Source organism: Lupinus angustifolius, chromosome LG20, assembly GCF_001865875.1.
Source record: "Lupinus angustifolius cultivar Tanjil chromosome LG20, LupAngTanjil_v1.0, whole genome shotgun sequence".
In the NCBI taxonomy this organism is placed as follows: Eukaryota; Viridiplantae; Streptophyta; class Magnoliopsida; order Fabales; family Fabaceae; genus Lupinus; species Lupinus angustifolius.
In genome coordinates, this window is record NC_032028.1 from 4,506,782 (window position 1) to 4,530,763 (window position 23,982).

The window sequence follows — 23,982 nt, forward strand, 5'->3', positions numbered from 1 at the left end:
GTTACTTAAATAAAGATAAAAAAATAAGCAAGATTAACTTCAAAGGTTCATCAGGGCTATTCAGCTTTAGAAACCAAAGTAGACACCTCTAGACAATGACAGAGAGAAGGTGGAACCCACATTATATATTGGCAAGCTCAACTTGCCTAAAACCATGGGCCTTGACCAGTTAGAAAGTTGCAGAGAGAACATCTTATGCTCATGTGCTTCACTGGATTGTGAATCCAAGGAGACCATATTCTTCGAATAGACAAGGTACCGAACAGTCATAAATAGACTTACTCAACATAGTCCCATCAAGTTTCCCCAGCCTAGAAGTATAAACTCCATCCTGATCATTTGAACTGTGGGATATAAGCACTGCAAGAGCCACGTCACCACTGGGAATATATGATGTTTTGCCATCACATATCTCTTCATTACATGAACATGGAACCAATATTATAGTATCCAGCCCACAACCATTACAATATTACAGTATCCACCTTCTAATTGCTTGGTCTCAAAGATCATTTAGTTGTGTTTCATGCTGCCTTTGCACTTCGAAGCAGTGAGACAGGGTGAATACCTCTTGAAAGCAAAGCAGCAATATTAAAAAAAAAGTCTTGTGATGACAATCATGATGTTCAATGAGTTAAGAATCACATGCCAGTCTTGTGATGACTTGTTCTTTGCAGCTTTATTTTTTTCTATTGCCTGACAATGATATAGAAATCATAACAAAAATGTTTATTCAAGAGGCAATGATAGCTCATTACAATATTCATTGGGTGATGAAGACTCTTGGAACTTATGCCTGATAATTCCTTCGAGGCTGCAAGATCATTGAGTTGTGTTTCATTCTGCCTTTTAACTTCGAAGCAGTGAGGCAGGGTGGATACCTCTTGAAAGTAGAGCAGGAATGTTAAAAAAGTAGAATCAAAGCAAATTAAAAATTCTAAGGGCCTATGACAGGAACCTAAAGAAAGAATAAAACTAACTCAGATCCTAGAAATTGGGGTGGATTAAGCCATGATAGATGATAGTAAGGTATTAGTATGAGTTTGGCTTGCAATAAGAGTATAAGTTTGCATAGATTTCCTTCAGTTTGAAAGTGGGAAGAAAAGGGGGCAGAATGCATCTCAGGTTTGATGAATGAAAAAACATAGGAAAATGCAAGCATCATCACCAAAAGTGTGAGAAGCCACAATTATTCGCATAGCACTGTCTGAATAGGGTTATTTTTTCCTCTTCCTTTGCTTTCCCTAGGATAGGCCAGATCAACTATTCTACCCTTCTTAGATCTCATTTTATGCGGAATAAAATAAGGGCAATTAAAGTCAGGATTTAAGGGTTATTTTCATTACCAAATGAGTTAGCACCTCAACTGAAATAGTCCACCATAGGCCAAATGATGATGCAAGAATTTCAAACATCCACCACTTATCCCCTTCTCCTACTGAAGTGGTGCTAGCACCTCCAACATATAAAAAGGAAAGGCATCATTTTGGTCAAAAGTATATGATGTGACAGTCAGGAACCGAGGAAATAGAGCTGTAAATTTGATAGGATATTGAGAAAGGAAAAAAATGAATTATATTCTTACAGAGTGACCGAGAATAGGAGAAACAATCCTCCTCCTCCAAGGGTTTCCGCAACAAAACAAATTCTTATTTGCTGACCAAAGTGACTGAGGTGTATTTGTCACACCAAAGTAATAGGTGGCAAGTCTAAAGGTTGCCACATTAACATTCAAAGAAAATGTTAAAAACACAAGCATTTTAAAGTGCTCAAGAATTAAGAAGTATGTACTGGTCTCAGAAGGTATTAAACATCAAATGCTATAATAATTCACGCAGCTATTTGTCAACCTCATTGATATGTGAAAGGTCATTATAAATTGAATCTCAATAACAATGGAGACCACTAACCTTCCTTCTTTCCAGTGTTCACCTTCAGATTTTGAAGAAGACTGATCAATATTATTGATCAATTTAATTTGAATCCTCTTGGCACATCCAATAAAGAGATCTTCTAAAAAAAACCACCCCAAACCCATTAGGAACTTAGAGATGAGCTTATCCTATATGTGGAATTTAAAAATTTAAGCTAAATTGCTATACTTACATACAATGACAACTTGAGAATTGAGTTGAGGCTGTGATACTTTGGGTTCATTTGATTTTTATTAGCATTGGAAGCAGTTACTAAACAAGTCTATATAGCTATGCCTTCAATGCGCCTTTCTTTCTCTAATTTCTTGCACTTAGATAAGCTAATTCTTTAAATTGATAAGACATAAAAAAGTCAATGATTTTTACAACAATAAATACGTCATCTTATTCATCATTAAAGAACCTTACTAGGCACAATTATAGCAATGAGGTTATACTTTGAAAAATTGTCAAAATGAAATTGTTTAAGTATAAAGGAACACCACTTCTGCTCAGGCTAAAAATCTGAACTCATCACCCCACCACCATGTGGGAGGCGGGGTTGGCACTCCAACAGGCAATAGGGACATTGGGACAGCCACTAATACAGACAAACAGTGATCATTCTAATCGATATTACTTTGGATAAAATAATCCATTGTTCGAGGAAAATACAGTACAAAAGAGAAGGAGGATAAGATATCTCCTTAGCAAAGACAGAAGAAAAGGCAGACAATCAAGATAAAACAATAAAGCTCTCCAGTCCATTTGTTTTTTTATTGGAAATATATGACTCAATGGTACACTGGAATTTATGCTTACTCTTTTTTTCATTGGCAGTGCTGTTCTATGGGGAATAATAGATCAACCACACACATCACCCTCCAAATTCAAGCCCACTATTCTATCAAAATTTAACCATAAACTGTGTCTCAATGGACAACAAGAGCTATCATATTAATGGATTTTACCTGTATGTAAGAGTTTGAGATCTACCAAGAGCATATTGTGGTTTTGGATACATTCAAGTATTTGAATTGCCACACAAATGTTCAATCATTACCAGCATTAAATTCAATTTGAGTGTGCAATAAGATATCATTTGTCTTGATCTTTTCTTATACAACTCTAATTATGAATATTGCACTGACAATAGCTCGTTTTCTTCAATACTTCTTCAAAGCCAATGCCTTATCATTCACGTTATTACATTCACAAACTGCCAATAGCCATGGAAAACACAATTTCTCAAAAAGAAATACTAAGTTCCAGAGTAAAAAATCAAAAGAAACCAGCATTACATTTGAATGCAATTAAGTATCATTTTCAATTTTCCATTAATCTTTTCCTAATACAACTCCCATGGAAAATATTATGTCACTAATTTACCTGTTTTTTCTTGAATAATTGGAAACATAGTTACCATTCACATCATTACATTTACAAACAGCTCGAAAAATCAATTTGCCAAAAAGAAATGCAAGTATAGCCTTAACTTATATTAGAGTTAAGGTAAGTGCATCATTCTTCATCAGTTTGTGTCATAGCGACTACCTCACTTATTATAGTGCAAGAATAAATAGCAATAAGAAGGTGGGACCATATTATATATTGGGAAGCTCAACTTGCCTAAAACAATGGGCCTTGACTAGTTAAAAAGTTGCAGAGAGAACATCTTATGCTAAGTTGTCGGTTAGAAAGATCTAAGCATGCAATTGCTTTCATGTCATGAAGTGTAGCCACAATTATGGGGAAATTTTTCCTGTTTCCAGAACTTAAATTTTCCTGCATTCCAACCATCCCATTATTACTAAAACACAAAAAAAGGGAACACAAAAGTGAGGACTTGAGAGCTGCAAATGTACAGAGTGAAGAAATATACTGGTTGCCACACAAACCAAGGTGTCTAGTGATTTTTATGTGTACATATTGAGAAGAAATATAATCTCAAAAGAATAAAACCTCCCATATTGGATGTTTGAATGTAGTGTATCTATATCCTTGTCATCAAAAGGTATACTCAATATATTTTTATCATTTAAGCTGATGAAACTTGTCGGGGAATGCAAGTATCATTTCAACATCCATATGATGAAAGTAAAGCAAGGAAACAATAATTCATGATTTAGTTCAAAGCAGAAAATTTGGCAAAGAGTGAAATAGCTGAATCAAAGCCAGCATGGAGTCTGACCATAAATGTTATGGGGGAAAATGATGCTAGGCTTTCATCAAGCAAACCTGTATGTAGACAAAGAGTGGAGATGATGGAGTAAATGGATACATGCCTTCCATTTCATATGTACAGATGGATTTACAGTTGACTCAACTGATTCCAATCTGTTATTTACAGAAAATAGGAATGAGAAGGAGCTAGTTAGGACAATAAAAGAGAAAGCTTTAACAATCATGATGTTCAACGAGTTAAGAATCACATGCCAGTCTTGTGATGACTTGTTCTTTGCAGCTTTATTTTTTTCTATTGCCTGACAATGATATAAAAATCATAACAAAAATGTTTATTCAAGAGGCAATGATAGCTCATTACAATATTCATTGGGTGATGAAGACTCTTGGAACTTATGCCTGATAATTCCTTCGAGGCTGCAAGATCACTGAGTTGTGTTTCATTCTGCCTTTTAACTTCGAAGCAGTGAGGCAGGGTGGATACCTCTTGAAAGTAGAGCAGCAGGAATGTTAAAAAAGTAGAATCAAAGCAAATTAAAAATTCTAAGGGCCTATGACAGGAACCTAAAGAAAGAATAAAACTAACTCAGATCCTAGAAATTGGGGTGGATTAAGCCATGATAGATGATAGTAAGGTATTAGTATGAGTTTGGCTTGCAATAAGAGTATAAGTTTGCATAGATTTCCTTCAGTTTGAAAGTGGGAAGAAAAGGGGGCAGAATGCATCTCAGGTTTGATGAATGAAAAAACATAGGAAAATGCAAGCATCATCACCAAAAGTGTTTGAAGCTACAATTATTCGCATAGCACTGTCTAAAGGCGGTTATTTTTTCCTCTTCCTTTGTTTTCCCTAAGATAGGCCAGATTGACTATTCTACCACTTCTTAGATCTCATTTTATGCGGAATAAAATAAGGGCAATTGAAGTTTTAAGGGTTATTTTCATTACCAAATGAGCTAGCATCTCAAATGAAATTGTCCACCATAGGCCAAATGATGCTGCAAGAATTTCAAACCTCCGCCACTTATCCCCTTCCCCTACTGAAGTGGTACTAGGAACTCCAATATATAAAAAGTAAAGGCATCATTTTGGTCAAAAGTATATGATGTGACATTTACGAACCGAGTAAACAGAACTGGAAATTTAATAGAGATTGAGAAAGGAAAAATAAATCATATTCTTATTGAATGACTGAGAATAGGAGAAACAATTCTCCTCCTCCAAGGGTGTCCACAACAAAACAAATTCTAATTTGTTGACCCTTTCTATCCTTATTATTCTCTATTTACCTTATTTGATCTCCATGATAACTAGTTGCCTTTAATTGCCTCTGTCCAAACAGTGGCTGAGGTGGATTTGTCACACCAAAAAGTAATAAGTGGCGCATCTAAAGTTTGCTGCATTAACATTGAAGCTCCTCAAGTAACGGGAAGCTATCCTAGAAAACCTCCTCGCATTAGTGGATTTCTTGATTTCAAAGAAAAATGTTAAAACACAAGCATTTTGAAGTACTCGAGAATGAAGAGATATTACCTACTGGATCTCAAGACTTTCCTGCAAAGTAATCATCTTGAGAAAATTTGCTCAATCTATTTTGTACAATTTTGAGTTTTATAATGCAAAGTGCACAGGAATTTTATGCTAAAAAATGGTGAGTAAAAAATTATCAACTTTTGTTCTATGAATAACTTTTTCAGTACTTCATTTATAAATTGTAAGCAAATACAATGTAAAATGAGCATGGAACTATTTTTTTTCACTACAGGTTATTGTTGTGGCATTTAAGAACAGAAAGCTAACATAGAAAGCTAACATTGCCAGAGTCGAATGAAGAACTTTATGAGATTGGTGATAAAGATGCTAAGAAGTTGAATCTCCATCTTCATGCTCAAAGTTCATAGTATGCTTGACATAATGCATATACACTACTAATGAGGCTACCAATAATGTTCGTATAAGAAAATCACATCATTATTAGCTGGAGTTCAAGAAAATCACATCATTATTAGCTGGAGTTCAAGAAAATCACATCATTATTAGCTGGAGTTCAAGAAAATCACATCATTATTAGCTGGAGTTCAAGAAAATCACATCATTATTAGCGGAAGTTCAAGAAAATCAAATCACATCATGTTTCATTATCAGCTGAAGATCAAGAAAATCACATCATTATCATGTTTCACTGTCAGCTGAAGTTCAAGCAAATCAAATTATTATCATGTTTCATTATCACCTGAATTTCAAGAAAAACAAATCATTATCATGTTTCATTATCACCTGAAGTTCAAGAAAATCACATCATTATCATGTTTCACTATCAGCTGAAGTTCAAGAAAATCACATCATTATCAACTGAAGATCAAGAAAATCACAACATTATCATCTGAAGTTCAAGAAAATAACATGATTAACAGATACTAAGAAGTTGCCTCAAGAATTGTAGTAATTCATGAAGAAGATTGGGAAAGAGAGATAGACGTGGCAGTGACAAAAGGGTTGGAAACGCACATTACCTCTCTCTCATTCTCCAGTTCATGTTTCACCATTAGAAGCTTAAGCAACATGGAATAATTTCAGAAAGATTTTAGTATTTGATGTAGAAGATAGAAAACTGAGAGAAAAGAGAGTCATGTTTCTTGCATGAGACTGAGAATTAAGAGAAATTAGAAGAAGAAAAGGACGCTCTCTCTCATCCTCTCTTTATGTCTCTCTCTCTCTCTCGCACGCTCTCTCTCTCTCTCTCTCTCGCACTCTCTCTCGCACGCTCTCTCTCATATTTCTGATGTATTCATGTTTCATGAACATGTCTTTATATAGCAAATCCTATGCACACCGACACCCGTAAATCAGATCTGCTTAATGGGCCTTGTTTTAAAAAAAAAATTAAAATTCTAATAGCCTAATTTCTTCTTCTTTCACTACTTTAGAATTTTCCCATTTTTTATAATCAACTTATTAATAATATATATTTATAAAAATATTTGAATAAAATTAAAATAATGATGCATAATTTCAATTTTTAATTAGAACATTGATTCATGAAAATCAATAGAAAATTAATCCGGACTTACAAAAACTCCAAATGAGGTCAAAGCTAATTATAAACTTTTTTACCTTTACAAATAAGTTCAACTCATTAGTGACAATCTTCCTCTACTCTTTAAATTTATAATTTTAAATTATATTTTTAGTTATGAATGAATCAATCCTTCATATTTTTTTAAAATCAATTAATTTAATATTTAAATAATTTTAGTTTTAATCAAAAAATAAGTATTTGAAAATAAAGTATATTTTTCAATAAAAATAAAATTTCAAATATTTGAGATTATGTAAATTTGAAAACTTACATGTGTATAAATATTGTTCTCTCCTATTTATTTTTTCCTTTTTTATTAAAGATTTAGAAAAAGAATATATAGAAAATTAATTGAGTTTTGTAGGCTCAACTCTTAAAAATCAAAAGAGCATTGAATCCTAAACTATATGAAAATGAGATATGTAACATCTAAATTAATCATTAATGAACAAAGAAAGAATATATCACTTACACATATTACATTATATGTGGTATAAGAGGATTTATCAGTTTATATTGTACAATAATATATAACTTTCCAAACATAAAATAAGTAGGTTATACTAAAATTTAAACACGTAATTTTCTAAATATATTTTTCCCAACGAAAAACAATACCTTTTTATATAAGTTCAATTTTAATAAAGCCCACATATAGTGCTACATGTACATAATGTCCTCTTGACTTGAATGATGCTTTCAATATAATATTTTTCCATGTTTTCCATTTAATTGAAAAAATAATTCCCAAATAAACAGTGCAAAAAGAAAACAGAGCTGATGGCAACGTAAAAAATTCTTGTTCCTCTCCATTCATACGTTATTTCAATCTTTGACTCAATAATTTTGTCAAAAGAACTTATAAGTAATTCATATGATTAAATTAACTCACTTTCATCTCAAGCAGTAATTCATTTATAATTAAACTGAACTCTCATTTGCGTTTAAGCATTCTCATCTCCATGACTTGAATAATTTCTGAGATGACTAACTCCTTTTCATCTCAATTCATCAAAGCTAAAAAGTTTATAGTTAACTGACAAATATCACAAAGCAGTACATAAAGGACTCACATCGTCAACCAAAATCTAAATCAACACAAAGATAATATAGTACTATATGATAACACAACATATAATCAAATGAAAGAGTGCAGCAAAGTGGAACATGGCAGAATTGGTAAGAGTAAACTTTGTCAACTTAGTTACTCTAAGTTTGAACAAAATTATCCATAAGTAACTCTTAGGCACACTCTTGACTCTAAAGGTATGTTCTCATTTCTGACTCTAGCTTGGGTAGACAAACAAGCCCAAAATTTTACTTCACCAAAATATAAAGTTAATTCACCTACATGAAGATTATTTCTATCTTGATCATTATTTCAGTTGTCCAATGTCCAAATTGATATTTGTTATATGTCTAACTTCTATTTTTTCTTGAATTTATGTTAATCTAGAGGTTCAAGCATGGCATGATGATTTATATTACAAATAAAGAATTTCTATTTTAGAAGCATTTAGAGACATCACCTCTAATTCATAATGCAATTGCATTAAAGGTCCATAAAGACTCAAAATACCCTCCATATGTTACATTATGGATAACGAGTTCAGACCTTGGTTGCAATCATTCTGAAACAAGAGGAGGCCATATTACAAATGTGTTCAAGGTTATATAGACTCAAAATACCATGCTTATTTTACATTATAAAAATATATTTTATAACGCAGTGGCATTTAAGGACATCAAAGCTCAAACATGCCCCATCCAGAATTTAGATCATGAACAGATTCATTCTGGCAATGCCTTTAAGTTATCAAGGCAAAAAAACACAATAAAAAATTAATATTATGAATAAAAAATTTTGCTTTGATTGACAATGCATTTAGGGTTAATCACGTTCATCCTAGATTTACATTATGAATAAAGAATTAATATTGCATTTGACATTTGACATACCATCAATTTTTATATTGTGAACAAAGAACTCATACTACATTTAGGGATCAGCATGTAATTCTAATTTCTAGAGTATGAAGTGATTGCATATTGAGCAGCCTCAAACATTTCATCAAGAATTTACAACTGTATTTTATATAATATAATGAACAAATAATGCATACTGCAATTTGCATTTAGGATCTTGAGGGACAATCAGTACTGTCTGCTTTTACATCATGAATACATAATCCATATAGCTATTGTATTTAGGGACATCATAGTCCCCCAAAGCATATCATCAGAATTTCATACTACAATTGCATTAAAGGAGACCAAAAGCTATACCATACAGTTTTACATTTTGAATCAATAATTCATAATGCACTTGTATTTACAACCAGCCAATAAGGGTCTCAAGTGAATTTAAATTTGTAGGCAATTAAAGGTTGTACATACCTATAAATGCTTGTAGAGAAGATTGTCTTTCAGCTGATTCTTGATATGCTTCTACTTCTTTGTCAAACAGCACTTCATTCATGGACAAGGATGGGATGGAAAATCATTGGATTGTCCATGCTTGGATAACATAACAGTAACAGTGGATTTAGGTACCGCTTCTTGTTTTCATTGCTGCATTCCATAACATAACAAGGTTCTATCCACAGTCATAGTATATAAATACATGACAAAGGAATGGTCAAGGGTTTTGCTGAATTGGAAGTATCATTTCAAAATTACTTCGAGAGCTGCAAGGGCCTTGACATGCCCCTTCATGATGACTGTTGGAACTGCATTGTCCAATGTGGTACCAAAGCTGAAAGTATTCTTTTAGATGAGAATTATAGAGCAAAAGTTCCATATTGCAGTTGCGTTTAGCATATTCAAGGCTCATACAAACAATTCAGAATTTATATAATGAATCATAGTACAGTTTGCATTGAGGGTCATCAAGACACAATTATACCATCTGTTTTTGCATGGTTAATAAAGAATCCATATTACAATTGTACTTAGGGACATAATAGCCCCAAGCATAGCATCCCAATTCATATTATGAATCAATAATTCATACTACAATTGCATTGAAGGCCACCAATGACTCAAGTATACAATCCCAATCTTACACTATAAATTGAGAATTTAAATTGTAATTGCATTTCTGGTCAATTTGAAAATTAGGGTCGCATCTGAATTCGAAATCATAGGCAACTAGAGTCAAACATATCCAACATCATATTATGAATTAAGCATTCATCTTGCAAGCAATGTTCATTCTCACAATCCAAGACAACCACCAATGTTTCTTTAGCCACTTAAATTTAGATTCATCACGATTAAATGTCCTTGAATGAGCATATCATCCATTTTCATATTATGAATTAAAAATTCATACAACAGCATATAACTTAGATCCAACCATCTATCCATTGAGAATAAAGAATTCATGTTACAATATCATTTAGGACCATCAACCAATTAGGGTCTAACTCATCCATATTCCAGATTGTAGGCAACAAGAGTCAAACATACTAGCCTCTTTTCATCATATGTACCAATAATAAAGGGTCGGAAAGGGCACTCAAAAAATAAATCAAATTATTTATCAATCTTTCTTGATTATATACTATTTGTGTTTTTTCATCCTTTGCAATTATCAACAGAAGCAGCAACATGGTTAACAAAAGAACTTTCATCTCTTTCTCGCGTTTCATTATCAGTTTAAGTTCAAGAAAATCCCATAATTATCTGATACTAAGAATTTGCCTCAAGAATTTTAGGAATTCATGCAGACGATTGAAAATGGAGACAGAATGAGAGATAGACGTGGCATTGATAAAAAGGTAAGAAACACCACAAATAAATCAAACCCCCTCTCTCTGCCTCATTTTTCATTAATAGCTTAAGGAACATCAAATAATTTCAAGAAAAACACTGTTACTATCATAGACTAAGAAATTGCCTCCAATTTTTAGGGTTTTTGCAGAAGATTGAAAATTATGGGAGAAAAGAGATATGGGTTTCTTGCAGAATATTGAAAATTGAGAGAAAGGAGAAATGGGTTTCTTGCATAAGATTGAAACTTGATGATTGGCAATTGTTAGTATGTTAGTATGTTACCTTTGCAGCATTGCAATTGCCATTGATGATCATTACGGGACACATCATACACTCTCCAGTAGGAGTACAAAATAGACAGGCTTAACCTATTGACCACTAAACACTTTGAAACCGGGGATTTAATTCATCAAACACAAGGAAATCAACATGAAATTCAAGAATTGAGGTCATAGGCACTACCCTCACTCAATTTGATGACTTAGAATTCACACCATCACATAAACCTTAAATATGAGCTTACTTGAAGCACAAGAATGGATGGCTGAGTTTCTAAGCTCTAATTACCGAAGGAATGGAACTAAAACATCAAAAACAAAGAACATGCATTTCAAAATTTGAGATCATGAGTATCAAACTGTAACAAAAGCAGACCTGAATAGTAAGGACAAGTGTTGTACATGCTCATAGTCATTGATTCGGAGTCAATGTTGTTTAATGTTTCATCGGGGTTGCTTGCCAGGATTAGGCACTAAAGCTGAAGAATTTATAAAAATAGACTCAACTCCTTTCCCAAGCATTATATCAAAATAACAACCTACCTTGCATATCCAGAACCGTCTCCCTGGCCTCTTGGGCATTTCATCCTTCCATCTCCCAATATGTTTAAGCCTAAAAAGCAGTACCACAGACAAACACTTGCCTTTCCAAGAACACAATTATGGACAGATTAACACCGAAGTTTATATTCTAATTCTCCCAGATGAAAGATACGTTAAAAGGATGGTGCAAATTTGGTTGAAAAGTGGACCTTAGCAGATTTTCTAAAAATCAGATTCACACTGAAACTCAAACAATTCAAAATCATGTCAGTTTGTGGTATTGAACTGACCTCAAATACAGTATCAATACTAAATTAAGTTTTTATCATCCACAAATTATTTAGTAAGGAGAATAACAATAAACAGAGTGCTTATGCCTAATAATAACGTAATGAAGTTAAGATACCATATAAAATGGTTAATAGCAAACTTTTGCTTATGGATCCAAGATTCCAATGTTATAACCATGAAACATTCCACCAACAACTTAATATGAAACAATGTACTCATCACAGTTAACAGAAAAGGAATGAGACCTCTCTGTAGTTAATAGGAAGTTGAACAAACCAGAATGAACTATGAAAGCCAATGACATGTAACAGAAAAGGTGATAGTTAAACATTAATATACAAGACCGTGCTGAGAGCTAGGAAGTGAATGGAAATCCGCAATCAAAACTGCAACAACACTGTTAAGCGAAAGTGACACAAGAAAAGAAAACATCAGCTGTTAATATACACCATATTATGCAGAACTTTCTAGCAGAGTGCATATGTGAAATAGAAAATTATATTTCCTTTATCTCTTCCTCTGGCATATACTTGAAGAAAACAGAAATAGTACGAGGACTTGATACCAAAAACTTCCTTACCAGTACTATCCTCAGCAGCGCTCTCAGTGCACCCACCAAAAAAATCCAACCAAAAGGCTCCACCGAAACTAACATATATTACCAATTCATGCAAACTAGATAAAAGAAACAAATCACAACTTCCATTATCTGACACAGTTGAAAAATTTAGAAGCTTTAAATTTAAAGGAATATTAAGAAAAATCTAGAATGTCACATACTAAAAATGATTTGTGACAACAATTGCACACTCCCAAGTATTGGCTTTTACTTTACTAGAAGGAATAGCAGGAAGAAAAACCCGGATTGTTTTCAATATAGTATGATCCTTACTAGTCTCATACCATACAGAAACTTAATAGACAGCTTGTTGAAGAAAATGCAGGAGCAGCAATTACAGATCCAACATTAATCTGATAGCTATCCACCGGCCCAAAATTTGAACTAGAAAAGATGCGGATTCCACCCCAAAGAATAGATAGGCAGTTTAACCACCATGAGCAGAGAACAACTTGAGCAAGTGTACTAACATCACTTGGAAGATCAAATGGATCAAAATTGACCCTTTTTGACTTATCAGGAACCAGACACGGATACCTTCTGCACAGCAGTAGTTATTCCAACTGCTTGATTGTTCCTGAAGTCATTTGTTGGTGGTATTGCTAAGGTCCACTTTGGATTGTCGAACAGTTTGCATAGGTGGTTGTCCAGACATACTAGAAGTAGTGTTCCAAAATATAGGATGCAGAATAGCCTGCTGCAAAGATGATACCCAGTGTTGCACCCTCCACCCTATTACTTGATGGTGCATTAAATTCCCTGCATGAAGTTCTTACTAGATCTGCCTCCTGGAGGACCTCATCCATGGATGCTGCCCTTTTCCAAGTCACTGGTTGTTCACCAATTGCTTTCAAAAGGTCGGCATAAGCTGTAATAGGAAAAAAGTTCAGAATCATAAGTTCACAATAATATCATTTATAAATAGGGGTGGGTGATAGGGTATGATTCCATAGGAACATGCTTTTAACAAACTTTTCTAGTCGAGTAGCCTGGTAGAGATCGAAGTAAATTAGGTCCATCTTGAACCCTTCAACCTGATACAATGGAAAATAAGTTTATTTCATCAGTAGTGCAAAAATATAATGCATAATTGCTTGTTATCATCGAGCATCGAAGTCAACTTAAAGTCATTAGTATCAACAATCTAAGAGTGCAGTTGTAAGATTACAAGTTGCAGATTTGGCAGGGGAGTCCTAGTAGCCTTGACAACTTTGAATATGCTGATCATATGAATAATCAGTTATCAGCAGCTAAAGATCTTAAAGCTGTTGATTTTCGAGTAATATATTGCATTACATCAAAACGATTGAAGTTAAGAGCTCAGTGATCTTTCAAAATTCTGATATACAAGAAAGAATCAAGATTTTAGTTTTACTTGTTTTAAAATTCTAAGTATTGAAACGAATTTTGCCAAGGATACCCTTTTATGCTATTCAGCAGTCAACAGCCAAGTAAACTGTGAGTGACAAATATAGCATACAACAAATGCAACTCATCAAGTGAACCTGGAGTAGGAAGAACATCCAGTGTGAGATCTATTGAAAATTTGACATATTACCATCATTCTTGCATAAGCTGATCCAATACGACCAGCTCCAATAATGCCAACTGTTTATCCTTTCAGCAGGTTCCCAACAAATCTGCCAGAGAAACGAAATCGAAGCAGTCATTCCAACCACCAAAAGAAGTATGTCACTTGCATTACAATTAAGTGTGTGAAGATTGGAAAAGAACTAAAATTCATAGTATTAACTATTAAGCATTATTATTAATAGAATGAAAGAAGAGTGGAAAATTAGTAGTTTTCATACAAATGAGGTAGCCATCCATCATACACTCCCTGCCCTCATGAATTCATCTGCCTCAACTATCTTCGTGCAGCTGCTAAAGACAGTGAAGCTGCCGTCTCAGTGAGAACTCCCTAAATTAACTCATATTAGAACATAGAATCATTATTTCCTCCTCAAGGATATAACGTTTTCTCATAAAATACTCAACATAACTGAACCGGATTCGGATACTCTAAACTCTAAAGTAAGATCCTCTCCAAAGTGAGAAAGTAAAGTTATATCCAACCTTAAATCATTTAGTGGATTAAAATCACAACACACTTATCAAATCAAGAGTAGATACACCCTACTTTCTCCCCTTACAGACAATATCACTTATAGGATCCAAATGCAACTAAACCCACATCAGCATCACACACTAACACATGCATAATTGCAAATTTTGTGGTACCAACTATGATAAGTAAAATAAAATAAAAACCTTCCAATCATAAATGCCAACTTTACAAAAAGAAAATTCAAAAGGATCTAAGATGGAAAATGTAATTATGGAAGAGGGGAAAGAGGTGGCTTACGGGAGTATTTCCAACAGCAACAACATACTTGTTTGCAGCATTGACATCCACATTATTGTAGCCAACAGCCATGTTACTGAAAGCTTTCCCTCTTGCTTTGCTCAAGGCAGAACTTCGGGTAGGACTGGTAACCACATTGCGGTTGTTGCTTCCAGTGCCTGAATTCACTGTATGAGTTGTCAATGTGCAGCAGAAACATGCATAGCAAATGTGCAATAAAATGTGAAGCCAAATCAAGAACTTAATCAACATAAGCCTGCATGATCTGAAACACAATTAAATTGCATTTCTTATTTATTTTACTAAACAAAATAGGGAATGACCGAATGACACTTGTCAAACTGTAACAAAAGCAGACCAGGATAGTACGGACAGGTGCTGTTCAATTTTTGGTTCTCTGTAATTACACTAGTACTGTGTGGTCCAGCTTTGACTATCCCACTGATACAAAAAGTACCTTCTCAAAACTTCACAGGTCCGACCCTTAGATGGAATGATGTAGTTCCATCATGTGATCGTTGGGAATTTTAACATGGCCTTCGCCTGCTTTGGATTGCAAATGGCCATCAGTAAAATATTGCAAATTTTCATAAGCTAGTAGTATCAGTGCACATAAAAAAATGGTTCTCTTAATAAAAAAATTCTTAACTAAGGAACAGCCGGAGGGGTTGCTAAATTCGAAATACCATTTCAACATTGCCTTGGGAGCTACAACGACCTTAACATGCCATCATATGATGACTTTCAAAATAGCATAGTGCATTGTGGTAACAAACTGAATATTCTTTTAGCTAAGAATTACAATGCTGAAGTCTCATATTTTTTGTCTTCAAAAGCTAATAAGTCCCAAGGATTGGTATGGAACCTTGGCATGTGAGACAGCAACCAAAGAATCCATACATATATTGACAACTGTGTGTAGATGCTTTCAATTTCCATGCAAATTAACTCACTTTCATCTCAAGCAGTAATTCATTTATGATTAAACTGATGTCTCATTTGCGTATAAGCATTCTCATCTCCATGACTTAAATAACTTATGAGATGACTTGTTTCTTGAGTCAGTGTTACGCCTTTTCATCTCAATTCATCAAAACTAAAAAGTTCATAGTTAACTGTCAAATATCACATAGCAGTACAAAAAGGACCCACATTGTCAACCAAAATCTGAATCTATAAAAGATTGCATCAAACAGGCTAACTCCACAACATTCTAATGAATTAAAAAACTGGCATAAAGGAAAGTCAACAGAAATACTATTAATTTCTTCTCAAAAGTGAAATTCAATGAAGGGAGCACCGGCTAATTCCATAGAGCATTTCACTAATTCAGGGTCATCAAGGCACAACACATACCATACAATTTTTATATTATGAACAAAGAACTCATACTGCATTTAGGGATCAGCATGTAATTCTAATTTCTACATTATGAATAACAATTGCATATTGAGCAAACTCAAATATTTTGTCCCGTCTTCTTTCACACCATGAATACATATGGCTAATGTATTTCATAGTCCTCCAAAGCATAATAATCCGAATTTCATACTACAATTGCATTGAAGGAGACCAAAAGGCGCCATACCAGTTTTACATTTTGAATCAATAATTCATAATGCAATTGTATTTACAACCAGCCAGCTGCCAGCCAATAATAAGGGTCTCAAATTAATTAAAATTTGTAGGCAATTAAGGTCAAATGAACATATGCTAATTTTTCATAGGTCTTATACATACCTATAATTGCTTGTATAGAAGATTGTCCTTCAGCTGATTCTTGATTTGCTTCTACTTCTTCGTCAAACATCACATACTTTGTTACAAAAAGGCAACTCCTTTTGTTAGTCACTACCTCAATCCAGCGCTAACCAAGACTTCATTCATCAAGGTATAAGGACCATTATTAGTTCCAAACCCTGCATTATTCATGGACAAGGATGGGAAGGAAAATCTTTAGACTGTCAATGCTTGGATAACATAAAGTTTCATTGCTTGAAGGTTATTTGTAGTTGCATTGCTACAAAAAAGACCCAAATTATGGAATTTTCTCTGCCCGGATAGCTTTTCTGGAGTACTGTTCGTGTGTACTAGTCTAACCTACAAGGACCTCAAGTGATCCAAAATTAATCCAGAAGTTAGAGCTTAGCCCAACATCAATACATACATACATACATGTGAAAACTAACTCAATTCAACGATTATGTACCCCAAAAATAATGATCTATGCATATGCTGCTTGCGCATAATCACCAATTTATTGACTACAACATAGGCATTTTTGATTTTAACTTGATTTTACACCTTTCATCCACACATGTAAAAACAACCTCATTTTGAACTGAACTGGCTGCTAACTGAGTCATAGCTTGGGACATATATGACTGCAGAAAATGAATGGAAAATACAAAAACAGTTAAGGAGAATTCTTTTGAAAAAATACCATCTACATATGATGCCATTGTAAGAGGGGAGGAAATGAGCTTTTGAGAAAGTGAATAATGTCCTTCAAAGTCATTCCATCCACCGCCTTTAAAAAATCTTCGGTAGGTTTCCTGAGAGTAAAGGGAAGATATCTTTGAGCAAGAGACACTATACTCTCAAACATACAACAAAAACATATGCGAGTAACAATCACAACAATTTATGTGAAAACCAACAGCTTCTTATTCCTATTCTTGTCGCTTTGTCACGAGAACTGCCACCAAAGATGGAATCTCCAATGCAACAGATCACTCCAGCAATGGGCCAAGGCTAATGACAATTAACATGTTTGCTGCAAATTTTAATTTTCTAAAACCTACTTTATCATCATATCTGCAACCTTAAATCACATTCCATAACTCAATTGTTGTGTGCTAAGACAAGAAACCTAAGAAAATGAAATGCTAACACAAATAAATTAATAGAGATTAAGAATATCATAAGGCAGTGAAGTTTATATTATAAGCATGCTATAAGAATCACTTATTCATCAACTTCTTGTTAATTTGAAATAAATTGACAAAGATGTGCCCCGTTTATTTATTTAGCATGTAATATTTTTCAGTCCAGACGTGAATCATATTATTTTTTTAATGACTCTAATCCGAAACTTGAGTATACCATGATCCTTTTTGTCTTTCGTGATTTGAATACCTTGGGTGGAACCTGCAATATTACTTTGTTCCAAGGGCAAGAAGAAGCTCACATGTTTTAAAGTGGAAACTCTTCGATTCCCTGTTAATTGTGTTAGTATAAACCATCAAATTATCTTTGTAGGCACTTCCACATTGAGAAAACAACAAAATCAGGCTTATGTTCAACTTGATATAGTGATGGACATAAAATAAATGTAAAAAGGACTATGGGTAAAAAAAATGCTGTGAGAATATCATGACCATATAAGTTGCCAAATTTTACTCCTCAACAACTTAGTATGAAGGTCAAAATGGAAAAGTTAATATGTACATTTTCATGTATTCATAGTATATGAATAAATGAAAATGGAATGGTCAAGGGTGTTGCTGAATTGGCATATCATTTCGAAATTACCTTAAGTGCTGCAAGGGCCTTAACATGCCTCTTCATGATGACTGTCGGAACTGCATTGTCCAATGTGGTATAAAACCTGAAAGTATTCTTTTAGATGAGAATTATAGAGCTAAAGTTTATACTGCAATTTTTTTGTTCTCTCAAGATCGAACATTATCGGCATTGGTGGGAAGAATGATGCTGAGAATACCTACAATTTTGATAGTGAAATTCTGCAGCAAGGCTCTAGCAAAATTGGTTATTCCTGTGGTAGCAAACACTTTGGGCATGGCAATAAAATCAAGCAGCTATATAAAAAGTGATAAACAAGGAGGTTACTTGTTCAAAGCATGAGGCATTTAATGTTGATATTGGAATTGGATTTGTTCAGTATGCAGGTCTTGCTTGGTCTGTTGTGGACCTTGTGCCATCTCTTTTTACATACACCAATTTGTGATGCTTAGTGATTCCATTTTGTGATGTTAGTCAATCAAATTATATATATCATTTTCTTCATTCCATTGTAAACAGTCTGAGACATAATTATACTATCTGTTTTTGCATAGTTAATAAAGAATCCATATCACGATGTATTTTGGGACATGATAGCCCCAAACATTGCATCCCAATTCATATTATGAACCAAGAATTCATACTACAATTACATTGAAGACCACCAATGACTCAAGTATACCCAATCTTGCACTATAAATTGAGAATGTTAACCGTAATTGCATTTCGGGTTATTCTGCAAATTATGGTCACGTCTGAATTTGAAATCGTAGGCAACTAGGGTCAAAACATATCATCCAACATTATATTATGAATTAAGCATTCATCTTGCAAGCAATGTTCATTCTCACAATCCAAAACAACCACCAATGTTTCTGTAGGCACTTAAATTTAGATTCATCAAGATTAAATGTCCTTGAATGAGATCATAAAAGCATATCATCCATTTTCATCCATTTTCATATTATGAATAAAGAATTCATATCACAAGTATATAATCTCAATCCAACCATCCATCCATTGAGAATAAAGAATCCATGTTACATTATCCATATTCCAGATTGTAGGCAACAAGAGTCAAACATACTAGCCTCTTTTCATAGTGCGTACCAATAATAAAGGGTCGGAAACGGCACTCAAAATAAATCAAATTATTTATCAATCTTTCTTGATTGTACTATTTGTGTGGTTCTTCATCTATTCCAAAAATCAACAGCAACAACAAAACAAAAGAACTCAAATATTAAAAATTAGAGAAAAGAAAGAAAGGTGCGGCACTGATGAAGGGTTTTGGCCATGAATAAATTTAATTTCATCTCTCTCACATTTCATTATCAGCTTAAGTTCAAGAAAAACCAATTACTATGAGATACTAAGAAATTGCCTCAAGAATTTTAGGAATTCATGCAGAAGATTAAAAAATGAGAGAAAGAGAGATAGACATGGCATCAATAAATCAGACCCACTCTCTCTGTCTTATGTTTCATTAATGGCTTAAGCAACATCAAGTAATTTCAAGAGAAACACCCTTACTATCATAAACTAAGAAATTGCCTCCAATATTTAGGGTTTTTGCAGAAGATTGAAAATTGCGAGAGAAAAGAAAGACGGGTCTCTTGCAGAAGATTGAAATTGAGAGAAACGTGAGATGGGTTTCTTGAAAAAGATTGAAACTTAAGAGAGATGGGTCTCTTGTTCTCTCGCAGAATATTGAAAATTGAGAGAAGAGAGACAAGGGTCGAAAAAACGAACCAATTCCCTCAACCTCTCTCTCTCTCTCTCTGGCTCTTACTCTCCTCACACACATTTCTCATGTTTCATTAATAGCTTTTAACAAACAACATTGACTAGAAAGCTTATAATATAGCAATTTAGGAACCTCATACACCCACCGACACTGTAGATTTTTGCACAGTAACCGACATTGTAAATTCTTAATGGATTAAAAAAAAAAGTTCTAATAATAATCCTAATTTATAATTTCTTTTTTCTTATTCCTCTTGTTAATACATATTTTATGTTGCTTTCAATTTTTATAGTTAAATTAATTCTTATGCCACTTCTACTCAAATTCATTTCTTATTCTTTCAAAATTTCAAAATTTGCCCATATTGGTAATTATCAAGTCAGTAATAATATATTTATAAACAAATATTTGAATAAAATTAAAACAATTATACATCATGCATAATATCAATTATTAACTAAGAAATTGAGTCTAGAACTTTTTTAACTATTTCAAAAAACTCTCAAAGTTATAATTGTTTCACATTTATCAATATTAAACATGTGCAATTCAATTATTTAGGTCATCCATCAATATTTTCTCATCTTTTCATTTTATGGATTAAACTAATTTTTGAACTCATACCTTCAATGTTAGTCAAATCAACTTTGAATTTAAACCTAAATTTAATATAATGCATTTTATCTCTTTTAAATAAAATTGGTATAATATTACATATTTTTATATTTACTTAAATGGTATATATGTAAATATTTTGTGAAACATTTAAATATATATATATATATATGGTGGAAAAAATTGAAGAATGAATGACATATGAAATAATATAGATGGAATCAACCAAATTACATGTGGCGTACTAATTGAGGAATGGTGTAGCCTTGTAGATAACTTTTGTCTTGTTTTCTACCGGAGAACTCCATTCTAATTTCTACAAGTAAGCACCACCTTGTAGTATGGCTTGAATATTTCATGACCCATGAAAATTGGAGATATTTATACTAGGCCCAATCTCATTTAGAAAAAAATGTTGTTGCAATTTTTTAGATTATTAATTAATAGGCTGACACATCAAAGTTCTAAAAAACTGTGTAAATAATACAATCCATGTTTAAGCTGGACAACAAATCATCATTACAAAAACTTGTGTGAAAATGTATATTTGAGACAGTAAAAAAATATTAATAACATACTATAAAACTTAATCCTAACTAATATATAAAAAAAATATGAACATAAATAATTATTTTATATAAAATAAAAATATGAAAATTTATCTGTCCATAACTAAAGTGTTATATATATATATATATTCCTCATTTTCTAGATTTCAATGTGATTTTTAATAAAGGGGAAAGTAGATATCTACAGATTTCAAATGAAGTTATTCACAGCTTTTAATCATAATAATAAGAGTTTGCTTGTTTCTTTTTATTGATATCAAATTTGAATAATGGAAAAAAAACTTAAAAAGATCTAATTTGTTATATCTAGATACCCAGAATTCCATCCTTAATAAGGTGTTTGTTGTTTCAAAAAAATTGTTATATCATAACAAATTATTAAATATATGAATCAAATGTTATAATTTTTTCAAAGACAACATTTTTTTAAAATCTTTTCTAATCAATTTGTCTGTGGTTTCATCTTTACCTTCATGTGTCTATGGGAATTGAATTATCTTTGATTTGATTTACTCTCTTTATCTATTGGCCTGAGTAATGTTATCATTTGTTTATTGACAAAACATTAATCTAAATCTTTCATAATAGATTTGTCTATAGTTTATCATAGTCTTCCTATGTCTCTAGGAATTGTACTATATTTCATTTGATCTACTCTCTTTAGCTATTGGTAGAGTAATGTAAGAAGGTTTCTCATACAAAATTAGTTCAAAGTTATTATAATGCAAGAATAAATATCAATAAACTATAATTTATCATTCCTAAAAGTTGCTAATCATTTCAAAACTTCTATGTATGTCAGTTACTTAAATAAAGATAATACATGAGAAAGATGCTTTGAAGATTCACAGGGCTACTCAGCTTCAGAAACCAAAGCAGACACCTGTAGAAAATGGCACAGAGAAGGTGGAACCCAGATTATATATTGGCAAGTTCAACTTGCTTACAACCATGGGCCTTGTACAGTTAAAAAGTTGCAGAGAGAACATCTTATGCTCAGTTGCCGTTTTGAAAGATCTAAGCATGCATTTGCTTTCCTGTCATCAAGTGTAGCCACAATTATACTAGCAACTCAACTTCAGATTTTTAGTAAATATGGGGCATATTTTCCTATTTCCAGAACTTAATTTTTTCCCTCAGATGTGGAAGGGAAGGCATCCCATTATGACATTGGGAGTTATAAGGTGGTTAGGTAGTTAGGGTGAATGGTTTAAGGAATGGGGTGATAAGGAGGTTAAGGTTCGAGTCTCGCCTATTACAAATACTAATATACTAACATTTGTCTATCAAAAAACACCCATGTGACATTGTAATAGAATGAAAGTAAAGCAAGGAAACAATAATTCATGATTTAGTTCAAAGCAGGAAATTATGCAAAGAAAATTGAAATAACTGAATCAAAGCTGGCCAGGAGTCTGACCATAAATGTTATTGGGGAAAATATGTCATGCTTTCTTCAAACAAACATGTATGTTGACAAATAGTGGAGATGGAGAAAATGGATACATACCTTCCGTCTCATAGGTACATATGGATTTACAGTTGGCTTAAAAGATGGTTCCGATCTATTCTTTACAGAAAGGGGAACGAGAAGGAGCCAGTTAGGACAATAACAGAAAAGATTTTAACACTCGTGTTCAAAGTGTTAAGAACCACTTACCGGCCTTCTGATGACTTGTTCTTTGCTGCTTTAATTTTTTCTATTGCCTGACAATGATATAGAAATCATAACAAGATTGTTTATTGAAGAGGCAGGATAGCTCATTGAAACCCGACTCAAATAGTCCATAATAATAGAATTTAAAGGCACAAACCTTTGTCACCCTATCATTGTTGAACCCGTTCTCATTTACCAGAAATGTTATTAACCCCTGTAAAAACGCAACCTAGTTATCTTGCCAAAGAACTCAACATATATAGATAGAACAAACACGTGGTTTAGTACATGTATTCATGTATTTTGTAAAGGATATTCAATAGCAGAACAATCATTACCTCTTCATCTGGACCAGACCACTTAAGATTAAGTTCCTCTTCTTCACTTGAGACTGTTGGTTCTTTAAAAAGGTGTCGAGCCTCCTGATACAGCCAATCATCTGGTATCTGATACCTGAACCAATTGATTAACTGTATGTGTTACCAAAGGTGAAAGATGAATATCATAAGTAAAATCGTTAACCTTAAACTCAAAGGAAGAAGCATTTAGATATAATTGAGATTGTGTGCTGCACTAAACTCCTGCTCCTTTAGTAACAATAGACATTGCTGATCTAAATATAACAATAAATTCTAAATATAACTATCTCAGCAGTGGTGCATGCAGTCATAATCAGTAAATTTAGACAACCCAAATATCTCAACCAAATGTCTGATTGATAATGCAGCTCAAATATGCAAATATAACAGAGAGACATCACACAACTAACCCTTATTTTACAATGATTCATCAAGTGACTGATAAGTAACAATAGGCATAT

At 33.1% G+C, this 23,982-nt stretch overlaps 1 protein-coding gene, 2 long non-coding RNA genes and 1 pseudogene across 12 annotated transcripts in view; 2 read left to right on the top strand and 2 right to left on the bottom strand.

The window, feature by feature from the left end:
* Positions 1-23,378, top strand: part of LOC109335765 — a 39,481-nt gene extending 16,103 nt beyond the window's left edge. Inside the window, exon 3 of the long non-coding RNA XR_002106247.1 lies at positions 23,312-23,378. This is a non-coding gene — a long non-coding RNA (uncharacterized LOC109335765). The remainder of the gene's footprint in view (positions 1-23,311) is intronic.
* Positions 1-23,982, bottom strand: part of LOC109335760 (flap endonuclease 1-like) — a 51,185-nt gene that overhangs the window by 24,949 nt on the left and 2,254 nt on the right. For 2 of the 10 annotated variants that reach the window (XM_019571931.1, XM_019571932.1), the window contains exons 13-15: positions 23,501-23,615; positions 23,320-23,376; positions 23,166-23,212 (exon numbers count right to left, since the gene is read on the bottom strand). In XM_019571931.1, the coding sequence (XP_019427476.1) occupies positions 23,166-23,212; positions 23,320-23,376; positions 23,501-23,615 (219 nt within the window). Of the gene's footprint in view, positions 1-1,869; positions 4,397-22,198; positions 22,543-23,011; positions 23,071-23,165; positions 23,213-23,319; positions 23,377-23,500; positions 23,616-23,982 lie in introns of those variants that run through there. The other 8 variants (XM_019571929.1, XM_019571927.1, XM_019571926.1 and 5 more) reach the window with 7 other exon arrangements.
* LOC109335764 lies at positions 9,671-10,448 on the top strand. The gene is made up of 2 exons (XR_002106246.1): positions 9,671-9,937; positions 9,994-10,448. It is a non-coding gene; the product is annotated as an uncharacterized LOC109335764 (long non-coding RNA).
* LOC109335762 lies at positions 12,669-17,906 on the bottom strand (annotated as a pseudogene).